This window comes from Bubalus bubalis, chromosome 6 (assembly GCF_019923935.1).
Source record: "Bubalus bubalis isolate 160015118507 breed Murrah chromosome 6, NDDB_SH_1, whole genome shotgun sequence".
In the NCBI taxonomy this organism is placed as follows: domain Eukaryota; kingdom Metazoa; phylum Chordata; class Mammalia; order Artiodactyla; family Bovidae; genus Bubalus; species Bubalus bubalis.
The window spans coordinates 16,300,955-16,325,338 of record NC_059162.1 but is presented as its reverse complement, the minus strand read 5'-3'; the positions used below and the strand labels follow the sequence as shown (position 1 = coordinate 16,325,338).

Here is a 24,384-nt window from a genome sequence, read left to right as displayed (position 1 = left end):
TTAGATACCTGGCTTTATAGGATGTGGAAATTCCTACTGTTGTCAGGAGAAAATTGTCGCAGTATCTTTTATTTGTTCTTAAAGTTTGTCTTTTTGATTATAATCAATTTGATTATAAGTTGATTGTAATCAACTCTAGTAAGTTACTAGAGTTACTAGAATAACTTACTCCACTGTTTTAGTATCAGTGGATCTGTTCTATTCGTTTCTCTTGAGATTTTCCTTCTCCATTCCCCTCAGTGAATCTTCATCCACAATTTCATCTAACCAGAGTCAGGAGTCCGGTTATCAGAGTGGCCCAATTCAGTCGACAACCTATACCTCCCAAAATAATGCTCAGGGCCCTCTATATGAACAGAGATCCACACAGACTCGGCGGTACCCCAGCTCCATCTCTTCATCACCCCAAAAGGACTTGACTCAGGCAAAGGTATTGGCTTCACTAGCCCCTGGGCATTGGTTGGGAGAATAGCAGACAAAGTCTCTTAAATATTAGTGTTATACTTCTTGACAAATGGTGCTAAGATATTTCTGAAATGCTGATTATGAAGCTTAACCTCATTTTTGTGGTTGGTGAAATTAAAAAAAAGTTCTATGCACTAATCCTGGAGACTCAGAGCTAGAAGATCATTCTCTTTGCATTAAAGATTCATTCTCTCTAGTAGAATCAGTCTCCAGTACCTGTTTTCTTGGAAGATCTGATTGCTAGACTTCTGAGTGCATATCAGTAGACCTCACCTTGCTGTGTCTTGGCTTTGGTGAGGGGGACAGCATATGCCAGAGGAAATGTGGAGTGACTGTCAGATGCAGCCAGCAGAATAAGTGGTTTGGCTGAACTGTCTTACTCCCACATCCTCCCCTAGGGATCATTGGATTTTGGCAACCCACTCCAGTATTCTTGCTTGGAGAATCCCATGGACAGAGGAGCTTGGTGGGCTACAGTCCACGGGTCGCAAAGAGTCGGACACGACTGAGCGACTTCACTTTCACTTTATCTGTTTGGGGTTCGGGATCTCTTCAGCAGTTTGGGCATTGCCTCTTATTGCCCTGGGTCACACAGGGTCGGTATATCTTTTACTGTTTTTAAATTTTTGTTGTTTTTCCTTTGGGTTGTGTACATTATGTTAATCTTTCTGTTAACTTGCAGAATTTCTCTGAAAGAAATTGGTTGGCAGAAATTAAACTGAGTCAGTGCACTAACTTAATCTATTCTTGTTTGTCTGTTTCTTACCAGAATGGCTTCAGTTCTGTGCAGGCCACGCAGTTACAGACCACGCAATCTGTTGAAGGTAAGGGTCCTCCAGGCTTTTCCCTCTAAATTACAGTGTTTTTACTCCCCTTTCAATATTTTTGCATGTCGTAGATTGTCATGAAAAGACCCCTGCCTCAATGATCAAAACTATTGGTTTTACTCTTAGCTTGATTTTTTTCTACCTTGCTGTTTAATCTCAAACCTTCCTAAGTTTCAGGTTCTCTGTTGGTTTCCTTTATTGGTTGGTGCTGTGAAATGCTTCGAATTAAAAAAAAAAAAAAAAAAAGATTGCACCTGAATGCTACTGGTCCATTACTAAATAACTTACACACTCACACTTTTATCTTCAGGACAGCCTAGGACTGTCGTCACCTCTTAACTTCCTCTGATGATGTGAATTCCTTTCTTTATTTCCAGGTGCTACGGGCTCTGCAGTGAAATCTGACTCACCTTCCACTTCTGGCATCCCCCCTCTCAGTGAAACGGTATCTGCAGCTTCCTTACTGACGACAACCAATCAGCACTCATCCTCCTTGGGTGGCTTGAGCCACAATGAGGAGATTCCAAATACTACCACCACACAACACAGCAGGTGATTTGGGGTGAGGATGGAGGTTTGGGTTGGTGAATAGTAATAACAGAGCTCTCTGGTTTTGTCTTACCCTTTCTGCCTAGCAGAGACCACATTATCTAAGTGGATCACCTACAAGCTATGGGAAGTAAAGACAGAGGAGGCTTTTTTCCCTTTTTCAAAACCCATTCTTATTTTGGGCTTTGCTCACTACCCCTCGCTGACTATTGTGTTGACCTTACGATCTCAGATCTATTTGGTCCCATATTCTGCCTTCTTTGCCTGGGTTGTTTTTTTACTTAAATGAATTATAGTTAATTTATGATGTGCTAATTTCTCTGTACAGAAAAGTGATTCAGTTATACATATACATGTTCTTTTTTATATTTTTTGCATTATGGTTTATCATAGGATATTGAATATAGTTCTCTGTGCTGTACAGTAGAACCTTATTGTTCGTTCGTTCTTTGTATATACTAATTTGCATCTGATAACCCAAAACTCCAATTCTATCCCTTTCTCTTCGGCAGCCACAAATTAGTTCTCTGTGTCTGGCCTCTGTTAATTTTTATGGCTGCACTGGGTCTTCACGGCAGTGCACGGGCTCTTTGTTGCTGCACATGGGTTTTCTCTAGTTGCTGGGAGTCGGGATTACTGTCTAGTTGTGGTGTGCGGGCTTCTCATTGCAGTAGCTTCTCTCATTGCAGAGCACAGGTTCTAGGGCGTGTGGGCTTCAGTAGTTGCAGTGCATGAGCTTTAGTTGCCCCGAGGCATGAGGGGTCTTAGTTCCCAGTCCAGGGATTGAACCTGTGTCCCCTGCATTGGCAGGTGGGTTCTTAACCACTGGACCACTAGGGAAGTCCCCAGCCTAGTCCCCAGTTCTTGACTGAAGCTCCACGTCAGGCAATAACCATAGCACTGTGGCTGATGGCAACCACTTTATCCTTACAGCACGTTGTCTACTCAGCAGAATACCCTTTCGTCATCAACATCTTCTGGGCGCACTTCAACATCCACTCTTTTGGTAAGTGTGAATGCGGTAAAAGGAAATGTGGTCTTACTACATTCAAACAATTATCCAACCATAAGATTCTCCCAAGAAGCAACTCTTGAAAATTTCTTCATGAGGTTGCAAAATGACAACAGATCTAAGGTTGCAGGAAAAGGGGTAAAAGTATACGAAGCCAAGAAAGGCAGAAGAATCCAGAAATACTGCAGAGTTGTGGGCCAATTCTTAAAGCCCTGGAAATGGCTTTCCTGAGTATATGACTTTTAAAATTTTTTTAAAGACACTGAAACTGGGTGGGGCTATGTATGCTGTGATAAATTGTGTAAGAACATTGTTTTCTAACTGATACAGCCATTCTCACTCTGGGATTTGCCAAACCTGAGTCCTGAAAATAAGCAGTTTGAGTCTAGGCATCCTATGAAAGTAAAAGCCAGATGAGCACTTTCGGCTAAAGAATTAATTTCACTGTTGTGATTTTGTGGCAACTATATTTGTGGAATTAAGCTGAGATGGTAAGGAAGAAAACTCACTTCAAAAGGACCTGTTTCAGAGAAACCATGTCTGTTTTGTCAAAAGCCTGGGACAGGGTAATGAGGACTAAGGCTTTCGTAGGATTTTCTCTTTCTTCCAGTACACTATTTCAGGTTTAAATGCATTAGAATTTGTACTTTTTTCTAGCCTGTGAACTTGTCTGTTGTGTTAGCCTAGTGAAGAAGAGTGGGCAAGGAGGCTATAATGTATTTTTCAGACCTAACTTATCTTTTGTCTCCTTACTGGGCAGTCAGTATTGGTTTCTGGGGAGTTTGTCCCTACTCGCTCTGCTGCTTTTTGAACAGAGTGATAATGTGCAGTGGGTCTGTTGCTAACCATCTTTACCAGATAAATCTTGGAGAATGTGTAGCTGGAGAGTATTTAATCATTTATTCTAGTTACTTTGGCAGAGGATGCCCAGTACCCTTCCTCAGCCTCTTTAATTGGGAAGTTGGTGTGCTAAAATCAACAGAAGGGAATGTCTTTCCTGACCTGTTAGACTAATCACTGTTTCCTCCTCCTTTTTTCCACTGCACTGCCTTTTTGAAGCACACGAGCGTGGAGAGTGAGGCGAATCTCCATTCTTCCTCCAGCACTTTCTCCACCACATCCAGCACAGTCTCTGCTCCCCCGCCAGTGGTCAGTGTCTCCTCCAGTCTCAATAGTGGCAGTAGCTTGGGCCTCAGCCTAGGCAGCAACTCTACCGTCACAGCCTCCACTCGAAGCTCAGTTGCTACGACTTCAGGTAACCCTGTGTAGAAGTTGAATTGCCTTCCTTTGGGATGGAGGAGCAAAGTAATGGTGTGACAGGATAAAAATATAATTTCTCTTTTAGGAAAAGCTCCTCCCAACCTCCCTCCTGGGGTCCCGCCATTGTTGCCTAATCCATATATTATGGCTCCAGGGCTGTTACATGCCTACCCGGTAAGTGAGACTGAATGATCTTTTCCAAAAGAGGAAGGTGGTATACCTAGTCTTTATTGCTGTGACTTCAGGTGGAAGACTATACATAATAAATGAGCGGTTATCATGTGTAGTCTTTAATCTTTGTAGTTCAGGGGGAAATAATTTTTTTTAAGAGGAAGGACTCAACCTAGACTAGGTCCTCTGTTGTGTATTTTCTCTGTGTGGAACAATTACTGGGCCTCAGAAGCCGAAGGCCAGAGTGTCTAACTGGAATCCCTCACAGTTTCCTGGAAAATTATTCTCTCTAGTTGGATTGATTCCTAATTCCTGGGGGTCTGTGTTGGCTCTGACCCGATGAGAGTCGAGTTCCCTGAGTTAGTCTGTGGTTCTCTGAGCATAGGTGAATGACGGGAGTAGTCTTTTGTCTTGCTGAGTTTTGTGTCAGGTTCATGTATTCAGTGCTTATTAAGATGAAGGATATTTATTTAAAAACATTTTTTAAAAATACGTGTTTTTCAGACTTAGGATTACCAGGGGATACAGGAGGGGAGAGAGAAATGGGGAGGTTGCTATTGACATGCATATACCTACTGTATATAAAATAAGAACCTACTATATGGCACAGGTAACTCAACTCTGTACTCTAATGGCCTATATGGCTGCTGCTGCTGCTAAGTCGCTTCAGTCGTGTCTGACTCTGTGCCACCCCATAGATGGCAGTCCACCAGGCTCTGCCATCCCTGGGATTCTCCAGGCAAGAACACTGGAGTGGGTTGCCATTGCCTTCTCCATTGTGTGAAAGTGAAGTCGCTCAGTCGCATCCGACTCGTAGCGACCCCATGGACTGCAGCCTACCAGGCTCCTCCATCCATGGGATTTTCTAGGCAAGAGTACTGGAGTGGCTTGCCATTGCCTTCTCCAGCCTATATGGAAAAAGGATCAAAAAAAAAGAGTGGGTATATGAGAACCTACTCACCTGAAACTCACACAGCATTGTAAATACTCCCCAAAAAAACCCCAAAACACCTGTTTTTGCCTTCAGAGAGTTTAGATTATCATACAAATGAAATACGCAGTAGCACTTTTTAAATAGTTAACACACTACCTTAGTACCCAATAGAGTAAAATGTGAATCCTTTCTGAGAGAGATAAATTTTAAGCCATATTTTGAAGGCTAAAGGAGAAATAGAGTGGTAAAATAAAGTGAACTCTTCATGTGTGACTTATGTACCCCACTGCTACCCAGAGGACAGCCTAGTTGAATCAGTATGTAGCTCAAGGAAAACTTTAAGGCCGTTCATGAATCATGTAATCTCTTTGCATTTCATTTCTTAAAGAAAATGAAGGAAATAATCTATGTCCTCTTTTTTCTCATGAATGAGGATGAAAGTTCTGTTGATTTATCTTGTCTCTTAGCTCCTTGGTTTGCTACTGTCATGACCAGTTCCCATTAATATTGTTACATGTTTGTATCTTTCAGCCACAGGTATATGGTTATGATGACTTGCAGATGCTTCAGACAAGATTTCCATTGGTGAGTATATGGTTGTAGAGCTTAGGGAAAGAAAGTGATCTTAAATTAATGTTTGAAGTATTCCAGATGTTTACTTGATAAGTCACAGACTTGGCTTTTTCTCAACGCATACCTCCATGTACATACTTGACGATATATTAGGATGTACTTAGAGTGGTTCTAACAGAAGGTCACTTTGAGGAGGGAGGAGGGTTCAGGATGGGGAACACGTGTATACCTGTGGCGGATTCATGTTGATATATGGCAAAACCAATACAATATTGTAAAGTTAAAGAATAAAACAAAAAAAAAATAAGGTCACTTAAAAGTTGTGACATCTTTGAATTAAACATAGTTTAAGCTTCCTTTATGTCTCAAACACTTTGATGAATTCTGGAAGGAAGATGTATTTTCTCAGTAGTAATAGACTATTAGGGATTATATCTAGAGGTTTAGAATTTATCTAGAATATTATTGGTACTGATGGACTTGGAGTGTTTTCCTGGTGGGCATACTTGTAGACCTTGCCTGACTATCCCTATGGCCAGGCAGGGGGGACAGTGTATGCAAGAGTAATATGGAGTTTATGCTAGCTCTTGCCAGCTCATTAATGGCTGGATGAACTACAGTTCTCCAACATTCTCTTGCTTCTCACCTTGTACGATGTGTCATGCCAATGATGAGTGGCACTGAGTCTCTTCTCTTTTATTTCTTTCAGGATTACTACAGCATCCCATTTCCCACACCCACCACTCCGCTGACTGGGAGGGATGGTAGCCTGGCCAGCAACCCTTATTCTGGTAGGATTGGGATGGGGCTTAATAAAGGGAAGCTGTGTTGGTATTGGTGGCAGAAACCTGATTAGTAGATCCAGTTTTCACTTTAATTAAGATCTTTGACAGAACTATTATACAAAATGGATGTCATGAATCAGGGTCGGTAGAGGGTCGGTAGATTCAAAATAAGTACAGTGGTTGACCTGGCCTTCCTTTGCTCATCTCTGCTCCTGCTCCCTACTTACATGGCAGTCTTATTGCCTTGCCAGGCTATAGGCCTGACCTGTTGTCCTTATTGACTATCATTGTTTTTCAGGTCCGATGCGGAGTTTTCCCCATGTAGGAGAATGAGAGAGAGGAAGTAGGGGGTGGGGTAGGGAAGAGATGAAAGAACATAGGTGGGCAGAGAAACCACATAGGAGCTTTATTCTGGAAGCTTGTCTCTGCCACAGCATTGCACAGCCGTGAGTTATTAGTCCTTGACTGGCACTGTGCAGAGTGTGTCCTGGGCGATGCTAAACGGAGCCTCAAAAAAATAAAATTCACAGAATTGAACTTTAACCAAGGCTCTCCTGGATCATGTGAAATCAGAAGAGGTAATTCTACATTGATGTGGGGAGTAGAAGAGGCAGATATATTGAGCCTCTCCTTTCACAGGTGACCTCACAAAGTTCGGCCGCGGGGATGCCTCCTCCCCGGCCCCAGCCACAACCTTGGCCCAACCCCAACAGAACCAGACGCAGACTCACCACACCACGCAGCAGACATTCCTGAACCCGGCGCTGCCTCCTGGCTACAGTTACACCAGCCTGCCATACTACACAGGGGTTCCTGGCCTCCCCAGCACCTTCCAGTATGGGCCTGCTGTGTTCCCTGTAAGTGCTTGGACTTGGTCTTTACTTGTAGTGAAGAATCCTTGACACTATGCTAGCTACTTTCAAAGCTAGATGACTTTTAAATAATGAATAAGGAGGAACAATTTCCACTTCTGGCCTGGGAGAGGGATTGGGGCTGGATAGGTGGTATTGGGATAAGGGACTGCCTGTTGTCAGAATTAGCTAAAGGGGGAATGTATAGCTCTGCTTCTCTCAGACTGTCATTCATTCCCTGAGCCATTTTGCTAAGCAAACGGGACAGCCTGCATCAGGATGGGTAGCCATCTTGAATGCCCAATCTCTGGAGTGGGTTAAAATGGTACTTTGCCGCCATGTCACTGTAGTGCTGGCCTTTTGTTCTTCAGGTGGCTCCTACCTCTTCCAAGCAGCATGGTGTGAATGTCAGTGTGAATGCATCAGCCACCCCTTTCCAACAGCCAAGTGGTTATGGGTCTCACGGATACAACACTGGTAAGCTCACCTTGACCCTGGCTGTCATTGGGATGTTATTAAATGAGTTTCAGGGAGGAAGATTCGAAGCTTGAGAAAATAGGGCTGTAAGGGTGTGCTGCTGCTCCAGGTATGATTGTTCATGTTTGTCTGACTTGGGTTTCTGTCTGAGCAGCACCAACAGAGGAGCTTAATAGTAGAACACGTATTCATTACTCATGATGAGAATGCCCTGGGGCACAAATTGGCTATTAGAATATGTTGGCTGGCCTAAACTTTGGGTGGGAAGCAAGGGGCCCACCCAAATCTACGCAAGATTTTACTGAGATTTTTCAGTGGGGCCAGGTGTTAACATTTAAGGTACTGGTAAGTACAGTAGGTGATACATTCATTCACTGAATAGAAGAGTTAAATGGATTCTTAGCTAGCACACTGTGGTAGGTTTGGCTGAAATCTCTTTATAGTACAACTTTCTTCATGTGGCCCCTCATTTTATTCCCTATCTAGAGGGCCTAAGATGAGTAAAGAAGGGAGTAGGGCACAAATGCTCAATAGAGGGAGAGTTGGACCTTTGGGTTCCTTCATTTTTGTGGCTGGTTTTTTCACAAAGTCCATTGTACAGCTGACGGCAGGGAGGGAAATACGGGGATCCTCTGAATGGACGCTGACCTAAAAGGTATTTATCCTATCCTTTGCTCCCATACCTGACACCTACTGTCTGTTTTGGGGGGACAGGAGGTAAGAGTTTTTGAATAAAATAATTCTGTCTACTTTTCTCAGTGCCTTGTAGATGTGTATGGAGAGTAGGTGGTTGCCATTGCTTGGGGTTGAGGTGGAGGGTTGTTCTTTAAAATTCTTAGCTCAGTTATGGTTTCACGGTGGTTTGGATGGAGCTACATCTGTGTTCTTCACCCTTGTATGGGCTCCAGATGGTTAAACTTGTCCAAGGTTTTTCAGTAACTGGGAAACTGAGCTGAGAAAGAGAGCAGTAAGTCTGGAAACTATCATCAGGTGGAGCTTTGAACTGTGTTGTATGACTTACAGTGGGTTGAGATACGAAGTAAAGAAATCCTGAGATAACTCACTGAGATTAAATTGTTAATACCCAGACTCCTTGTGGCTAGGGACCCCTCTCTCTGAGCAGGTCAGCTCCAGTCCTTGGTAGGGAGGTTTACAAGCTCTTGTGTTGGAGTGGCCCTATTACAGGAATTTAGATTTAGGTCTTAACTGGACCAGATTCAAGAATTTTAAGAGGTAGATGATTGGTAATATAAGAAGATGGCATTATCGGATTTTGGAAATCCCAGCTTTTTCCCTAAGATTTAAGACACCTATAACAACCCTTTGAGAACCCCCAGTTCCCAACCCCACAGAGGGCTCTTGTCATCCCATTCCTCATCAACCTCTAAATTCATTTATTTTTATGTATTTGATTCCTTTTAGGAAGAAAATATCCACCCCCTTACAAGCATTTCTGGACGGCAGAGAGCTAATTTGGCCCAAGGCCGGGGGCTGTGTTTTGTGTGTGTGTATAAATTTGCACTGAAGTCTTGTTTCAGAAACCAGACCACTGAGGAGAGCCTGCTGAGCTGTGGCCATGGCCTGCGTGGCTTGGGGGAATGAGTTGGTGGATACCTTCTGGGCTTTTGAACTTGCCCTTGCCTCATTTCCCTCTGCCCCATGTGTCTGACCCTGTCTTACCCATTTCGAATTCAAGCGGTGCAGCACCTCCTCCGAAGCATCAATGCACACACCTGCTGTTGCTTTTGATTTCTGGAAGGCATGTAGTTTCAACTTGTAACAAAATATTTGTAGTCTTCAATAAACTGTGGTATTTCTTTAGCTAACTCTGGCGTTCTTTCCGTGCATGTCTTTCTGGACACTAGGAGCCAACATTGTGCTGTGGGTGGAGGGTGGCCTTTTCAGTCAAACCCCAGCATAGTCAAAGAACCATTAACTTTTCAGTATGGTGAATCTGTTAAGGTGGGGGAAGGGAAGTGGCCTCAGTTCTCAAGCCTGTTGATTAGTTGGTAAAGAAAGCTGTTTGTAGAAAATTCTCCATTCTCGATGCTGCTTATAGCTCTTCACTTTTCAGTTTAGATCTTCCCCTTGTCTCTGACATAAGCAGAGAGGAAAGGACAGAAAAGTTAGTGTCATGTCATTGTGAAAGGCTAAAGAGAATGTGTTCAGAACTGTTGTTATGAAAGTATCTTCCAGGTTTAGTACCCACATCTGGTTCCCAGAGGCCGCATGGCTGGCTGAGATCTGATAAAGTCTTGCGTGACCAGCTAGTTGATGACTTGGGCTGTGGACTCTCTTCTAGCCTGGAACATTGTTCTTAGAGTCCCTTGATGGCTTTTTAGGGATTATGGAATATTAGTCAATTCGCAGTTGTTGGGTGTAGCTAAGGATGTGTGGGAGAGGTTTGGTTAAACACCTCCTTGACTATGGAAATTCTCATCCCCTCTTAATGCCCTTCATTCATAGAGTTAACTTGGACAGTGAGAACTCTGTCCTTGGTTAACTGGAAACCCAGATATTTGACCACCTTTGTATTTGTTCCCAGCCCTCTGAAGAAATTTTGTCTTTTGAGTGTGCCCAGCTTTCTCGGGGGTTGCCAGGCTGGGAGAGATTTCTTGTTGTTTCTCCTCCCCGCCATCCACATTGTGTTTGTATGATCATCACTGCTTGGGAGTGTGGATTAACCTGGGGATGTTGACTGTTGGAAGGAAAGCAAAACTCGGAGGTTTCTAATTGGTGAACAATAGGTAGGGAAATGAATGCCTGTTATTTTCTAGCGTCTCAGATGTTTACACTGAGGCCACTTAGGGCTACTACACTCTTCTGTTTTTTTCTCCATCTCCAATTGTTTCAACCAGTAGCCCAATCAAGGCTTCTAGACTAGAAGGTGTTTTTGAGCCAGTCCAGCCTCTAGAAAGAATGAGACCCGTTAAGGGCACATTGGAACTAAATTCCTTCCTACCACTAGGCTTGAGAACAGCCATTTCTCCCATTCTGTATGGGATGACAAGGGGTGTTGGCAAGCTGTTTGAACCTTCACTGTAAAGGTCATTGTCTCTTCTGGTTTCCCTCAGAGATGTTCTATTTTTCTCCTGTCCATTACACCTTACACTCAACCCTTCCACACAAACCACCTCGTTAGCTTAGCTTTTTCCATAAATGAACTCCTGTTCTTAAAGTTATGCCTGTTACCAGTGATTTGCCAAATGAGCATCTGAGAGCTGGAAAAGGAAGGGAAAAAACTACCTGATTAGTTCCTGTTTTGTCCCCTTTTACTCCAGTGCCATTGAAATGTAGAGTTGATACTTTGAAGATGGTAAAGTATTTTCTCATGCTTGGTTTCTGTTGTTTAGTTGCTAAGTCGTGGCTGACTCTCTTGTGACCCCATGGACTGTAGCCCGTCAGGCTCCTCTGTGCATGGGATTCCCATGGACAGAATACTGGAGTCGGTTGCCATTTCCTCTTCCTGGGTATCTTCCCGACCCGGCATCTCCTGCATTGGCAGGCAGGTTCTTCTTCACTGAGCCATCCATTAGTGTCTGTAATTCTTTACTTTTCCTAGTTAGTGTCTGTTCCTCCCTGAAACTGTCTGGACTTATGATATGGGAGGGTTTTCCAGGGTAAACACCACTTCTATTGGGAAGATTCTAAAGTGGCTGTCCAAGGTGGGCTTAGCTTTTGAAGGCTGCCTTGGTCTAGGGAGAATTTGGATTTTGGAGTTTGAATGGAGATCGCTGTTGAACTGTGGGTAAATGGAGGATTCCTGCTTTGTTGTGACTCCATCAGTGTGTGTGTGTGTTGTGTGACTCCGTCAGTTTAGTTCTAAAAAACTCATCAAAGTTCTCCTAACAGCAGAGGAAAATCCAAAGACCCAGCCTGAAGTGCATTGTTTTTTTGAAGTCTCGTTTTATCTCACCTTCTGAGATTTAACAGATCTTTAGAAAACAAGCTTTAAATTCCTAGTAAAATTTCAGTTACTTTTTCTTCAGTATTTGCATACAGTTTTCACTAGTAAGATGCTGGGTTATTTTACCTGATGGCTTTTTTTCCTATTCTTACTGCCCCATACCCTGGGAGGTACAGTATGTGTATTTCAGTTTAAGGAGTACAGATTAAAATGGGGAATTGTACTGTTGTGGTTTCCATAAAATCATCATGGTGGTAGGGAGTTTTTCAATAGGAAACACATAAGTTGCTGGAGTATGGATTAGAGCTTTTACCTCATAGAAAAGCTGAAATTGTAAACTAGAATGACAGTTGGATTTTGTGTTCCACCTAGGCTATAAGAGCCTAACCCTGTCTACCCTTTCTCCTCTCCACACTTAGGCTTAAATTGAGTAAATGGAAATTTGCTTTGTAAATCGTAAGTATGTAGCCTAGTAGTACCAAGAAAATAGGGAAGCTGGACCAAGTAAACTGAGGCTCTGAGAATGAAAATGCTCTTGGGGGTTGAACTGAACTGCTCCTTTAGCACTTTCCTTATGCTGTGGAGGCATGAATTTTGAGCCCACTCAGCAGCAAGATTGCAGAACTGAGTGGAGTTTGGGCTGACTGATTTGAAAAGGACATGAAAAGTTTAATACAGTCCTGTTGGGCTTTGGCACAGAGAGTTTTGAAAGCCATAGGCTAGTGAAGTTTGAAAAGGACATGAAAAGTTTAATACAGTCCTGTTGGGCTTTGGCACAGAGAGTTTTGAAAGCCATAGGCTAGTGAAGTTTGGCTATATTCCCTGGTGCTCCCAAAAACAACACCCCTCACTCTCACATAAACAGTATACATCGGGAAAGGGCAAGAGAACAACCCCTTAGAGAACCTTTTTGTGTTGTGAGCTATTATTCCTCAGGACTGACATGAAGTTGTAAAAACAGACCAAAATTCCCTTGCAGTGCTCTAGCTAGAAAAGCCACACGCATCATCATTTCCCAGGGATGGGGCCAGGCAGTTAGCAGAGCTAATCCTCCTGTCTGTTTCCTCCTCCCCCAGGTGTGTCAGTCACCTCCAGTAATACAGGCGTGCCAGATATCTCGGGTTCTGTGTACTCCAAAACCCAGGTAGGTGCCTGGCTCTGGATAGAACTGGAAAGAGAGATGGACATCGAGGAGGTGGAGTTGCAGTGATAGAAAAACACTGAACATGGGAATTCCCTGGCTGTCCGGTGGTTAGGACTTGGCACTTTCATTGCCATGGGCCTGGGTTCAATCCCTGGTAGGGGAACTAGGATCCCACAAGCCATATGGCCAAAGGGCGGGAAAAGACAGTGAACAAGAACAGTCCTCTTAGGAGAGGTATCAGGAAACCCATCCTACTAGAAAGTGAGTGAGTTCTTGAAGTTTAAATTTAGCCCTCTTAGAAAAAAAGAGAAAAATGTTACAGGAAGGTGGAGTGTGGTAAACTCTTGTGATGTCATGTCGTTTACTGCGCAAGTTTTCCTGGCCCGTTCCTCCCAACCTTTTCATAAGTTTCTCAGAGAATAGAATGGAATGAAAGGAAAGTGGTTCTTCCCATTCTTTGTAAGTCTGTAACAGTGGGAAAGGATACAACACAGCCCAGTAATTAAAGCGAGGCATCCAAATTATACACAGATTAGTATTGTTGCTCCCACACATACACCATAAATAATTAAAAGTTCCAGGGAAAGTATTAGGAGTTGTGGTGGAGTGCTTCATGACCAAGACCATTAACACTCAAGATACCTCAGTGTGTATTCATTTTCTTTTTTTAATATCCAACAAGTTCTAATTTTTACCCAACTCCAGAGGTTGTGCTAATAGTGGTCAACATGTTGCACTGTGTTCATGAACGATGCTAGATTTCACAAAGTGATCTCACACCTGTCCTCTTACTTGGTCCTTACAACTGAGAGGTTACTAGCATCCCTGATTCATGTAAGAGAAAGCAGGCTGAGAGACGGAGCAGTTTTCCAGGGTCACCCAGCTATTACAGACGAGAACCAAGGCTGAGGCCTGACTATCTGACCTCAGGTGCAGCACCCCTCTGTGACGCCATGCTGTGCTCAGGGTGGGGGACCTTAGATTCAGAAATCCTAAGGAACAGTTTGCTGATCCTTTTGCTCTCTCTCCTCTTCTCCTGGATAGCAGTCCTTTGAGAAACAAGGTTTTCATTCCGGTACTCCTGCTGCCTCCTTCAACTTGCCTTCAGCCCTAGGAAGTGGGGGGCCCATCAATCCGGCCACAGCTGCTGCCTACCCACCTGCCCCCTTTATGCACATCCTGACTCCCCATCAGCAGCCGCACTCCCAGATCCTTCACCATCACCTGCAGCAGGATGGCCAGGTAATAGCCCTTCCCCCTCTTTCCTTTCCCTTCCTCTTCCTTCCTATCCCTAAAACTACCTCCCCTTTCCTTTTCTTACCCTTCCTCACCGCCACCTTCACCCAGCCCTCCCCAGCGCCAGCCATGGGCACACAGCACATACAGACACAGCGCACATAACACGAGTGGCCGGCAAAGGATACGTCAGAGGAGGGGCCGGATGGCAGCCTCATTCCCCCCCCGATGCCTTTGGCGCCTTTCTCCTCCACCTCCTCCCATAGCACAGTTGTCCTCATCCCATCAGACCTGGCTCACACCTCCCCTCTTAACCTCTCCCAGCCTTCCCCCTTCCCTGACATTATAGCTTTCCCTTCTAATGGTGGAGTTCTATTGTCAAAGTTTGTCCCTTTATTTTCCATATATCCTGGTTCTGCCTCAGCTACCATATTTGCAGATGATTCTCTGTTGCCAGCGCCAGCAGGAGGAGCAGGTAATGAAACTGAATGATGATATGCTTGAACCCACTCCTTTTCAGTCCCCATTTCACCTCCACAGTCTCAGGGAACTTGAAGAGAAGAGATTGCACGGTCACAAGTCGGGATACACAAACACAAACACCTTGCTGAGCTCTCTGGCCTCCCGTTCCTCTCTTGTCCTCCCCTCCTCAATGCTCTCTTTTTCTTTCTACCCTTCCCTGACTTTTGAAACACTTGGTTACTGGAATGGAAAGGATTCTTGGAGCAGCATCTGGAGCCTGGGGCCTCAGACTCTCTTATCTTCCCTGAAGTAGGCTCACAGATGTGAAGTGTGATAGGGCTGGGGAGCCCTGGGGTGGTGCAAGTGACCTCTCCCCCTTCCTCATAGGTGGCTTGGGCAGCTAGAGTAAGGACGTCCTTGCTGTCAACTACAGATACCCAAATTGAGGCATTTATAGGGATCAATGAAAGTGAAATCACCTTGTGATTACCCATCTCCAAGAGGCCATAATTCTCTCTAGAGAGTAGCCTTCTGGAACAGGAGAGGATGGGTTTGAGGGTGGGGGGAGGTGGAATTGAAAATGAGTAGAACTGATTCACTATCTTGCCTCCAAAAGTATCCTGCCCTCTTTTCATCTTTCCCTTATTTAAAGTTTATAGGTGCTTTTTTACTTGTCAGAGGTGCTCTTAACTGCTATATAAACCAAATTTCTGATGGTTGAGAAGCAAGTTTCAGAGTAGTTTCTAAGCCAGGGGAATGGGAGAGTAAAACAATTTCTAAATCTCCACTTGAAGATGTCATAAATTTGTCCCACTAACTCGACATCTTTTTCCTCCCCATTCACCCTCCCATTCCCCTGCAGACGGGCAGCGGGCAACGTAGCCAGACCAGCTCCATCCCGCAGAAGCCCCAGACCAACAAGTCTGCCTACAACAGCTACAGCTGGGGGGCCAACTGAGGCCCCGATCCTCTTCTCCCGGTCCCATCTTCTGAGAGGGCTTCTCAGCCTGGCAACTATGGAAACAGCATCAAAGAGAGAAAAGAATGTGGGGGGCTTCCGCTACCCCCCACCCCCAGCGGCCCACCCCATGCCTCAGCTTCATGTCTGTCCCATTCCCATACCATCCCCACTCTGTTGTATGTATTATAGGATTTGTATTTTCTCTTTTTTTTTTTTTCTTCCTTTCCTCTCTTCCTCCTCCCTTGCATTCAAGATTATGAAACTTTGCTGTGGGCCCTGCCCTCTCTTCTCCTCCTCCTGTTCACCCTGGTGGTGTGTGGGTGAGGTGGGGAGGGGGGACCCCCAAATATATATCAGCCCAACAGCCCTAAGTCTCCTCCTTTATTATTAGGAAACACAACAACAACAAAAAATGGCGTCATGAATATGAACAGCATTGTCAGATAAATTAGTTGAAGTGGTTTTTTTTTTTTGTACTGTGTCCTCAAATTTAATGGATTAATGTGTCTTGTATATATAAAAAGAAAACCTCTACCTTCAGCCTCTGCCCATTCTTGCTCCGTCTAGGATGTCCTCAGTCTCGTCGATGACCAGCTTGGTGAATAAATATTACTGTACCAACTGGGCCTTCTCTAGCAGGCCCCGAAGGCGCTGGAATAAAAACGAAATCTTCGCCCTTTAAGAACTCCTCTGACCTTAATGTGCTGCCCTTGAGGGGATTCCCTCGCCCTCCCTCAAAAAGTTCACAGAGGTGCCTGTAAAGAATCATTGCAAATCTTCATTTCCTTCAGATCTATAGCAGATTGTAAGCAGTGAGGGAGTGGGATAGCTGATCCTGGGTGGAAAGGGAGAGGATTCAGCAAGAACTGAAAGAAATCACTTTGTATCAATAGAATCAAAGTTTAATTTAGATGGGTCCAGGCAAATAAACTGGAAAGAAATGAGGGCAAAACATGCACTGTTGGCTCGCAAAACTGAAGCAGTGGGTCTTGCTGCGTGAGTGTTTTCGTTGAACATAGCTAATATCCAGACCCTGGAAGAGGAGGCGGCTGGAGCAAGGCCGGGTTTGGGAAGGAGGTGGGGGCACAGAGAGGGGGAGAGGCTTTGAAAGTCAGGCAAAAGGGGATACTTATACCTCCAAATTCTTCCCAAAACTTGACTAGATTTCTCTTCTCTCTTACAAAGTCTATTCTGATGGTTGCAGAGCCTACCTTGACAAACTACTTAATAGCTGGAGAGATGAAGTTAAATCCATGCATTCCTGTGTCTTTTACTCTGGGGATGTCATTATTAAAGTAGAAGAAGCTTGATACATTTTGTCCATTCCTCGAATACTAGACTTAAGTCAGGGGAGAAGCACGGGATGAAAGAAGGGAGCGAGGTGGGTTAAGGCAGAACACGGGTCCGTGGGTGTGGTGAATGCAATGAGGGAGGGTCTGGGTCCGGTTCATTTGTGTGGGTGGGGTGCCCTCTGGCGGCTGTCTCCAGTGCCATCAAGCGTCAAACCCTCGAAATCCTATTGGAGTGGGTTAGTCGGCCAAAAGAATTGGCTTAGAGGGCAAGTGTTCGTTGGGAAATTCAGTACGCCCGCTCCCTTCACAGGAAGCAGGTGGGGGCAAAAGAGAAAGTCTTTAGAACTTGATAGGATCGCCCGCCCCGCCCCTCAGCGACGTCCGGCTTACGGTTGTTTTACGACAGTGCGATCGCATGCTTGCTTTCCGGCAGCGTGGTCTGACGTTAGCTCAATTTCCGACGGCGTAGCTCTGGCTGCTACCTGCTGTGGGCTTCAAAGGTTCGAGTCCCACTATGGGAATGAGCCTTTTCGACCTCTTTCGGGGCTTTTTCGGCTTTTCTGGACCTCGGAGGTGAGAGCGGGTTCCGGCCAGACACGGAGGGGTGGGAGTACTCTGAGGGGAGCTTGACCCTTGACACCCTGTTTTTGGAAAAACATCCTTTTCTACCCTCCTACAACTCCTGCGGAAAAGAAGGTCAACATTCAACACTCAGCCCCCGACAGTAACCAGGGCGGTCGTTAAAAGAACAGACAGCCGCTTAAGCCTTTCTCCAATCTAGGGTGATGCAACAGGGGACCGGGTGGGGAAGACAATGGGGCTCCGGGGTAGAGGACAAGTGAGCAAGACCTTGGGGGCGGGGAGGGGCTGGGAAACACTTAAGAAAAGCCGCGGGGAAGCAGTGGGGGTGGGGGTGGGGGTGGGGGTGGGGTGGGGGCGGGGGCGGGGGCGGGGCACGAGGTGAGGACTGACTGATGAAGCAAAACAAACCCGATGGCCAGTCATCTACCCTCACTTCAGGCTCTCAGATCCCAACTCTTGTCCCACTCGTCGAGCATTAGCTGATGTTATGGTTTAAGTAGTGCTGAAATTTTGGTGGCTAATCTGCCTCCACCCCTAGCCACAGAGATCCCTTTTTTGGAGGAATGACTCGCGATGAAGACGAAGATGATGAGGAAGAGGAAGAAGAAGGAGTCACGTGGGGCCGTGGGAACTCGAGGTTTGAGGGTCCCCAGTCCCCCGAGGAATTTAGCTTTGGCTTCAGCTTCAGCCCAGGAGGAGGAATGCGTTTCCACGATAACTTCGGCTTTGATGACCTAGTACGGGATTTCAATAACATCTTCAGCGAGATGGGGGCCTGGACCTTGCCTTCCCGCCCTCCTGGTGTGTGGATGCTCCTGGGGAAGAACCTGTGGTTTCTTCTTGCAGAGAGTAGTTGGGGATGGGGTGGGGGGGGGAGGTTGGGAAGTGTGAGAAAGCTGATGATTTCAAGGAGATTTAAAAGAGCCCAAGTCCTTTCCCACTCCCAGCATCCACCTGCCACCTTTCTGCAGAACTTCCAGGTCCTGAGTCAGAGACACCTGGTGAGAGACGGCAGGAAGGACAGACGCTTCGGGACTCAATGCTTAAGTATCCAGATAGTCACCAGCCCAAGATCTTTGGTGGGGGCTTGGAGAGTGATGCAAGATCTGAATCCTCCAAACCAGCACCAGACTGGGGCCCCCGGAGACCTTTTCATAGGGTGAGTACATCTGGGCCTGAAGTGGGAGCTGTGGAGAGACTGACTTTAAGGACTGGAAACCTTGCTGGAATCTAACAGACTTGGGTTGTATTTGTCTGTTTTCTATATTAAGCTTTGTGTAGGATTTTCTTTGGGAGGAAATGGGAGTTCTGCTTTTTGTTAAAAATTACTGTAGACGATGCTTGGAGAAAGTAGAAATGTTGAAGGAGGACAGAAAAGTGTCAGTTCAGGAATGCTTTTTGGTAGAGAAATACATGAATCAGGTAGGAAGGAGGAGGAGCGAGTAAAGAAAGCCATCCTGCTGGGATCATTTCTCCTGAAAAAAAGTGGTTTTGGAACTTGGAAATAGTTTGGGTTCTGGGGCCCTTCAGATTTCAGATTGAAAGGTGTCATTTGACCTACTTTGGCTTCTTCTACAGTTTGATGATACGTGGCCTGTGACCCCCCACTCTAGAGCCAGAGAAGACAATGGTGAGTCTGGAGGGAGACAACATTTACTAGCCTTTGGTCTCCCTCCCTGAAATTTCTGTCACCACGTTTGTCCCCTTCTTCATTTTGGACTCTTTCTTGTTTCCTTTCTGTGCCCTTCTAGATCTTGATTCCCAGGTTTCTCAGGAGGGTCTTGGCCCGGTTCTGCAGCCCCAACCCAAATCCTATTTCAAGAGTGTCTCTGTGACCAAGATCACTAAGCCAGATGGGGTGAGTTGGGAGAGACGGGTAAAGGCAGCTGTGACCAGAGAATGTTCTGGAAAGGGGGACTATGTAAAGAAACCAGTGAACTCACCTTTAGTGATGTTAGGGATATGGTGGGGGGACTTCTCCTTGTAGACTGTAGAGGAGCGCCGGACTGTGGTGGACAGTGAGGGCCGGAAAGAGACCACGGTAACCCGTCAGGAGGCAGGCAACAGTCCTAGAGATGGTAAGTGAAGAGTATAAATCAAAGGGATCCATCTCTTAATTCCATGGGAAAGGGAAACCGTTTCTCTCCTACCCTTTAACATTACTGCCCTCCTTTGCCTCTTTCCAATCTCTTTCATTTAGGCTGTATCACTTTTCCCCTTAGGTCCAGAATCACCAGCACCTCCATCCTTGGATGATTCCTCTTCCATCCTGGATTTGTTCCTAGGACGTTGGTTCCGGTCCCGGTAGCCTTGTTAATTAATCTCAGAGGCCTTTAGATTCTTTCCACCCCCCACCCCTTCTCGGTATTAGTGGGCTTAGTTGTCTTCCTGCCACCTCAGGACCTTGGGCGTGTGGAACAGTGAACTGAAGGTCTGTCAGTTTGTCAGTCACCCAAACTGACCAATAAAACCTTTATTTATGCTAATTCTTTGGTCTTGGTTTTGTCATGGCTATTCCACTTTCTCACACTATCCAGAGCTTCCCCAATTAACTTGGCCCACAAAAAATTATCTCTTTGCTTTACTTGCAAAACTGATTTTGATAAGTAAGGACCAGTTACCTTTAGGAAATGACTTTCCTTATGAATAGATGACTAGTGTTAGCTCCAGGGAAATTTCCACATGCGGATGCATCAGTTTTAAAAAAAACTGTATGTAAGTGTAGGGGAAAAACTGCTTCCCTTTGTGTGAAATTACTATGATTGGATAATTCAGAGAAAATATAACTGGCGAAGCATTATTAGTCATTAACCATTAACCATTAACAAATGGTACTGGGAAAGCTGGACAGCTGCACACAAAACAAGTAGATCAGAACTTTCCATTACATCAGATAGAAAAATAAAAAGATGTAAATGTAAGACATGGAGCCATAAGGCTTCTAGAAGAGAACATAGGTAAAACATTCTGTAACATAAATTGTAGCAATATTTTCTTGGATTAGTCTCCCAAGGCAAAAAAAAAAGGCAAAAATAAATGGAGCCTAATTAAACTTAAAAGCTTTTGCACAGCAAAAGAAACCAACAGAACAAGAAGACAATCTATGGAATGGGAGAAAATACTTGCAGGTGATATGACTGACAAGGGGTTAGTAACTAAAGTATATGAAGAGCTCGTAGAACTCAATATAAAAAACTCCAGTCAGGACTTCCCTGGTGGTCCAGTGGTTAAGATTTCATGCTCCCGATGCATGGGGCATTGGTTTGATCCCTAGTTGGGGAACTAAGATTCCACATGCTGTGTGCCCCATCCTCCCGCCAAAAAAATAAAATAAAATCCCATCAAAAATGGACAGAAGACACGAACAGATGTTTTTCCAAAGAGGACATGTGGATGGCTAACAGACACATGAAAAAATGCTTAACATAGCTAATTATTAGGGGCTTCCCTGGTAGCTCAGCTGGTAAAGAATCCACCTGCAATGTGGGAGACCCCACTTTAATTCCTCAGTCAGGAAGATCTGCTACAGAAGGGATAGGCTACCAACTCCAGTATTCTGGCCTGGAGAATTCCATGGACTATAGCCCATGGGGTCACAAAGAGTTGGACATTGTTAGACTCTTTAGCTAATGATTATAGAAATGAAAATCAAAATCACAATGAGGTATCACTTCACATCTGTCTGAATGACTCATCAAGAAGTCTACAAATAAGAAGTGTTTGAGAGGGTGGTGTTGGAGAAGACTCTTGAGAGTCCCTTGGACTGCAAGGAGATCCAACCAGTCCATTCTAAAGGAGATCAGTCCTGGGTGTTCATTGGAAGCACTGATGTTGAAGCTGAAACTCCAATACTTTGGCCACCTCATGCGAAGAGCTGACTCATTGGAAAAGACCCTGATGCCGGGAAAGATTCAGGGCCAGAGGAGAAGGGGACGACAGAGGATGAGATAGTTGGATGGCATCACCAACACAATGGACATGGGTTTGGGTGAACTCTGGGAGTTGGTGATGGACAGGGAGGCCTGGCGTGCTGCAGTTCATGGAGTTGCAAAGAGTCAGACATGACTGAGCGAGTGAACTGAACTGCGAGGATATGGGAAAAAGGGAACTCACACTGTTCATGGGGATGTAAATTGATGAACCCACTAATGAAAACAATATGGAAATTCCTTAAACTGAAAATAGAGCTACCATATGATTCAGCAATTCCATTTATGGGTATATATCAGGAAAGAATCAGAACAGTAATTTGAAAAGGTACGTACACCCCAATGTTTATAGCAGAAGCATTTACAATAACTAAGACATGGAGGCAACCTAAATGTCCACTGACAATTGGATTAAAATGATGTGTGTGTGTGTATTTATATATATGCATATTCTAGGTCGCTTCAGTTGTGACCCACTCTGTAATGCTATGTACTGTAGCCCTCCAGGATCCTTTGTCCATGGGATTCTCATATACAATGGAATATTACTTGGGCATAAAAAAGAATGAAATAATGTCATTTGCAGCAACATGGATGGTTGTAGTGATAATCATACTAAGTGAAGTAAGCCAGGCAGAAGAAGACAAATACCATATGATATTGCTTATGTTTGAAATCCAAAAAAAAGATACAAATGAATTTATATACAAAACAAAAATAAACCCACGGACATAGAAATCACTTATGATTACCAAAGCGGGGATGTGGGGGAGGGATAAATTAGGAGTTTGAGATTAACATACATACAGTACTGTATAAAAAGTAGATAACCAAGCACCTACTGTTTAGCACAGGGAACCATACTTTATTTTGTAAAAACCTATAAGGGAAAAGAATCTGAAGAAGATTATACATACATAACTGAACCATTTTGCTGTATACCTAGAACTAACACATCGTAAATAAATATACTTCAATAAAAAATTTTTGTAATATGTGATTTCTGCAAGGAAGTAAAAAAATCTGTACAAATCTTTCTTTTGATGACATCATTTTGAATTTAATAAGTGACATTTGATAGTTTTAAAATGGTATATATATATATTCCATATATATATATATGTATATATATGGAATGGAATATTACTCGGCCTTTAAAAAGTAAAATATTAATACTGCTATTTACAGCAATGTGGATGTACCTAGGGAATATTATGTTTAGTGAAATAAGTCAGTGAAAGAAATACTATATAACATTTATATGTGGAATTTAAAAAATAACACAAAAGAATGTACATAAAAGAGAAAGACAGACTCACAGACTTAGAAAACAAACTTATGGTCATCAAAGGGCAGAGGGATGGAAGGAGGACAAATTAGGAGTAAGGGATTAACAGATACAAACTACTTTGTATAAAACAGATAAAGTAACAAAGATTTTTACTGTATAGTACAGGGAATTATACCCATTATCTTATAATAACCTATAATGGAATATAATCTGCAAAAAGAATTACTTTTCTGTATACCTGAAACTAATATAAGTCAACTATACTTCAACTTTTAAAAATTACTGGATATTTTTCTCATTAAAAAAGTTTTTAGCATTATGGTTTAGAATGGCAGAGCTTATAAATTTATCTCTGTTCCTTCTGGAAACCCCAATAAAATGATAAAGGGATTTGGGGGGGCACAGCTTGTGGAAACTTAGTTCCCTGACCAGGAATTGAACCCAGGCCCCCCAGTAGTGAGAAGATGGAGTCCTAACCACTGAACTGCCAGGGAATTCCCTAAAGAGGTTTTTCTAAAGGCATACATATCACAAGAACACATATCTCAAAACACAAGAGACAGTCCCCAAATTATGATGATTTGACTTACAAATTTTCAGTTTCATGGTGGTGCAAAAGTGACATGTGTTCAGTAGACACTGTACTTCCAAGTTTGAGTTTTGGTCTTTTCCAGGCTAGTGATATGTGGTATAGTACACTCTCATGATGCTAGGTAGCGATGGCATCACAAGGGTAAACAATGGTGCTGTTTTTCACTTTCAGTATGGTATCCAATAACATGAGATAGTCAACATTTTATTATAAAATAGGCTTTGTGTTAGATGACTGTGGCCAACTCTAGTGTTCTGAGCATGTATAAGGTAGGCTAGGTTAAGCTGTGATTTTCACTAGGTTAAATATATCAAAGGCATGTTCAACTTATGATGAGTTTATAGGGACAAAACCCCGTGGTAAGTTGAGAAAGATCGGTATTTTTGCTTTAAGTTTTTTTAAGTTTTTATCTTTTTTAAGATTAAAATCAGGACTTCCCTGGTGGTCCATTGGCTAAGACCCCACACTCCCAAGGCAGGGGGCCTGGGTTCGATTCTTGGTCAGGGAACTCGATCCCACAGGCTGCAACCAAGAGTCTGCAATGTTGCAACTAAGGATCCCAAGTGCCACAACTAAGACCCAGCACAGCAAAATAAATAAATATTTTTTAAAAAATAAAATAAAATCCACTCAGAATTTATCTCCCTATATGGTATGAATAGGGGGACCAACTTCATTTTTTTACCTTTGGAAAAATATATACAAATATATGTACAAATGTTACAATTTCTAGTCTTTTCTATTAATCTATTTGCCTATCTTTGTGCCCATACCACAGTTTTAAATACTATAGTTGTATTTGGTAGACTATGTCCTCTCACTTTTTTTCCCCTAACTTTTCTAGTGTATAAGAATCCAATTGATTTTTCTAATCAGCTTTTTAGAGTACCACTGTAAACACAAATGGAGCTAGAGGCTACCAGACATCTGTGGGCAGCTTTTAAGATGAAGGATGTAGAATCACAAACAAAAGAAGCAACTTGGAAGAAACAGAGACTATGCAGAAAGATAAAAATTTAGCAAGCACACAAAACTTTACTATATTGGAAATATGAGATGATATACCCATAAACCAGAACAAGAA

General features: G+C 43.8%; 2 protein-coding genes and 2 non-coding genes across 33 annotated transcripts in view; all 4 read left to right on the top strand.

Moving 5' to 3' along the window:
• The window catches only part of UBAP2L (ubiquitin associated protein 2 like), a 47,435-nt gene extending 30,511 nt beyond the window's left edge, over positions 1-16,924 (top strand). For 9 of the 29 annotated variants that reach the window (XM_006044178.3, XM_044944312.1, XM_006044177.3 and 6 more), the window contains 14 exons: positions 241-430; positions 1,235-1,289; positions 1,670-1,844; positions 2,775-2,847; positions 3,913-4,108; positions 4,199-4,287; positions 5,750-5,803; positions 6,501-6,582; positions 7,216-7,433; positions 7,799-7,904; positions 12,888-12,955; positions 14,000-14,197; positions 14,616-14,666; positions 15,516-16,154. In XM_006044178.3, the coding sequence (XP_006044240.1) occupies positions 241-430; positions 1,235-1,289; positions 1,670-1,844; positions 2,775-2,847; positions 3,913-4,108; positions 4,199-4,287; positions 5,750-5,803; positions 6,501-6,582; positions 7,216-7,433; positions 7,799-7,904; positions 12,888-12,955; positions 14,000-14,197; positions 14,616-14,666; positions 15,516-15,611 (1,651 nt within the window). In that variant the 3' untranslated portion in view covers positions 15,612-16,154. Of the gene's footprint in view, positions 1-240; positions 431-1,234; positions 1,290-1,669; positions 1,845-2,774; positions 2,848-3,912; positions 4,109-4,198; positions 4,288-5,749; positions 5,804-6,500; positions 6,583-7,215; positions 7,434-7,798; positions 7,905-9,326; positions 9,731-12,887; positions 12,956-13,999; positions 14,198-14,615; positions 14,667-15,515; positions 16,155-16,181 lie in introns of those variants that run through there. The other 20 variants (XM_044944319.1, XM_025287765.2, XM_025287762.2 and 17 more) reach the window with 8 other exon arrangements.
• Positions 718-855, top strand: LOC112585865. The gene has a single exon (XR_003110440.1). It is a non-coding gene; the product is annotated as a small nucleolar RNA SNORA58 (small nucleolar RNA).
• LOC112585864 lies at positions 6,290-6,424 on the top strand. The gene has a single exon (XR_003110439.1). It is a non-coding gene; the product is annotated as a small nucleolar RNA SNORA58 (small nucleolar RNA).
• A 164-nt stretch (positions 16,925-17,088) lies between the features above and the next one.
• HAX1 (HCLS1 associated protein X-1) lies at positions 17,089-19,974 on the top strand. 2 transcript variants are annotated; one of them, XM_044944323.1, is made up of 8 exons: positions 17,089-17,479; positions 17,600-17,688; positions 18,027-18,289; positions 18,460-18,647; positions 19,067-19,118; positions 19,240-19,346; positions 19,476-19,566; positions 19,711-19,974. In XM_044944323.1, exons 3-8 carry the CDS (start codon positions 18,052-18,054, stop codon positions 19,794-19,796), a joined length of 762 nt encoding a protein of 253 aa, XP_044800258.1. In that variant the 5' UTR covers positions 17,089-17,479; positions 17,600-17,688; positions 18,027-18,051; the 3' UTR covers positions 19,797-19,974. The 2 variants fall into 2 exon arrangements, with proteins under 2 accessions (XP_044800258.1, XP_006044260.2); XM_006044198.3 differs by lacking the exon at positions 17,600-17,688 and having other exon boundaries at positions 17,090-17,479.
• Positions 19,975-24,384: the final 4,410 nt, after the last annotated feature.

What these genes read in the sequence shown, in the direction of transcription:
- HAX1 (XM_006044198.3), top strand. Translation starts at nt 17,421, where the DNA reads ATGGGAATGAGCCTTTTCGACCTCTTTCGGGGCTTTTTCGGCTTTTCT. An exon ending in GGCTTTTCTGGACCTCGGAG is followed by an intron (nt 17,480 to 18,026) that starts GTGAGAGCGGGT and finishes CTCCACCCCTAG; the next exon opens with CCACAGAGATCCCTTTTTTG. An exon ending in AGATCACTAAGCCAGATGGG is followed by an intron (nt 19,347 to 19,475) that starts GTGAGTTGGGAG and finishes TTCTCCTTGTAG; the next exon opens with ACTGTAGAGGAGCGCCGGAC.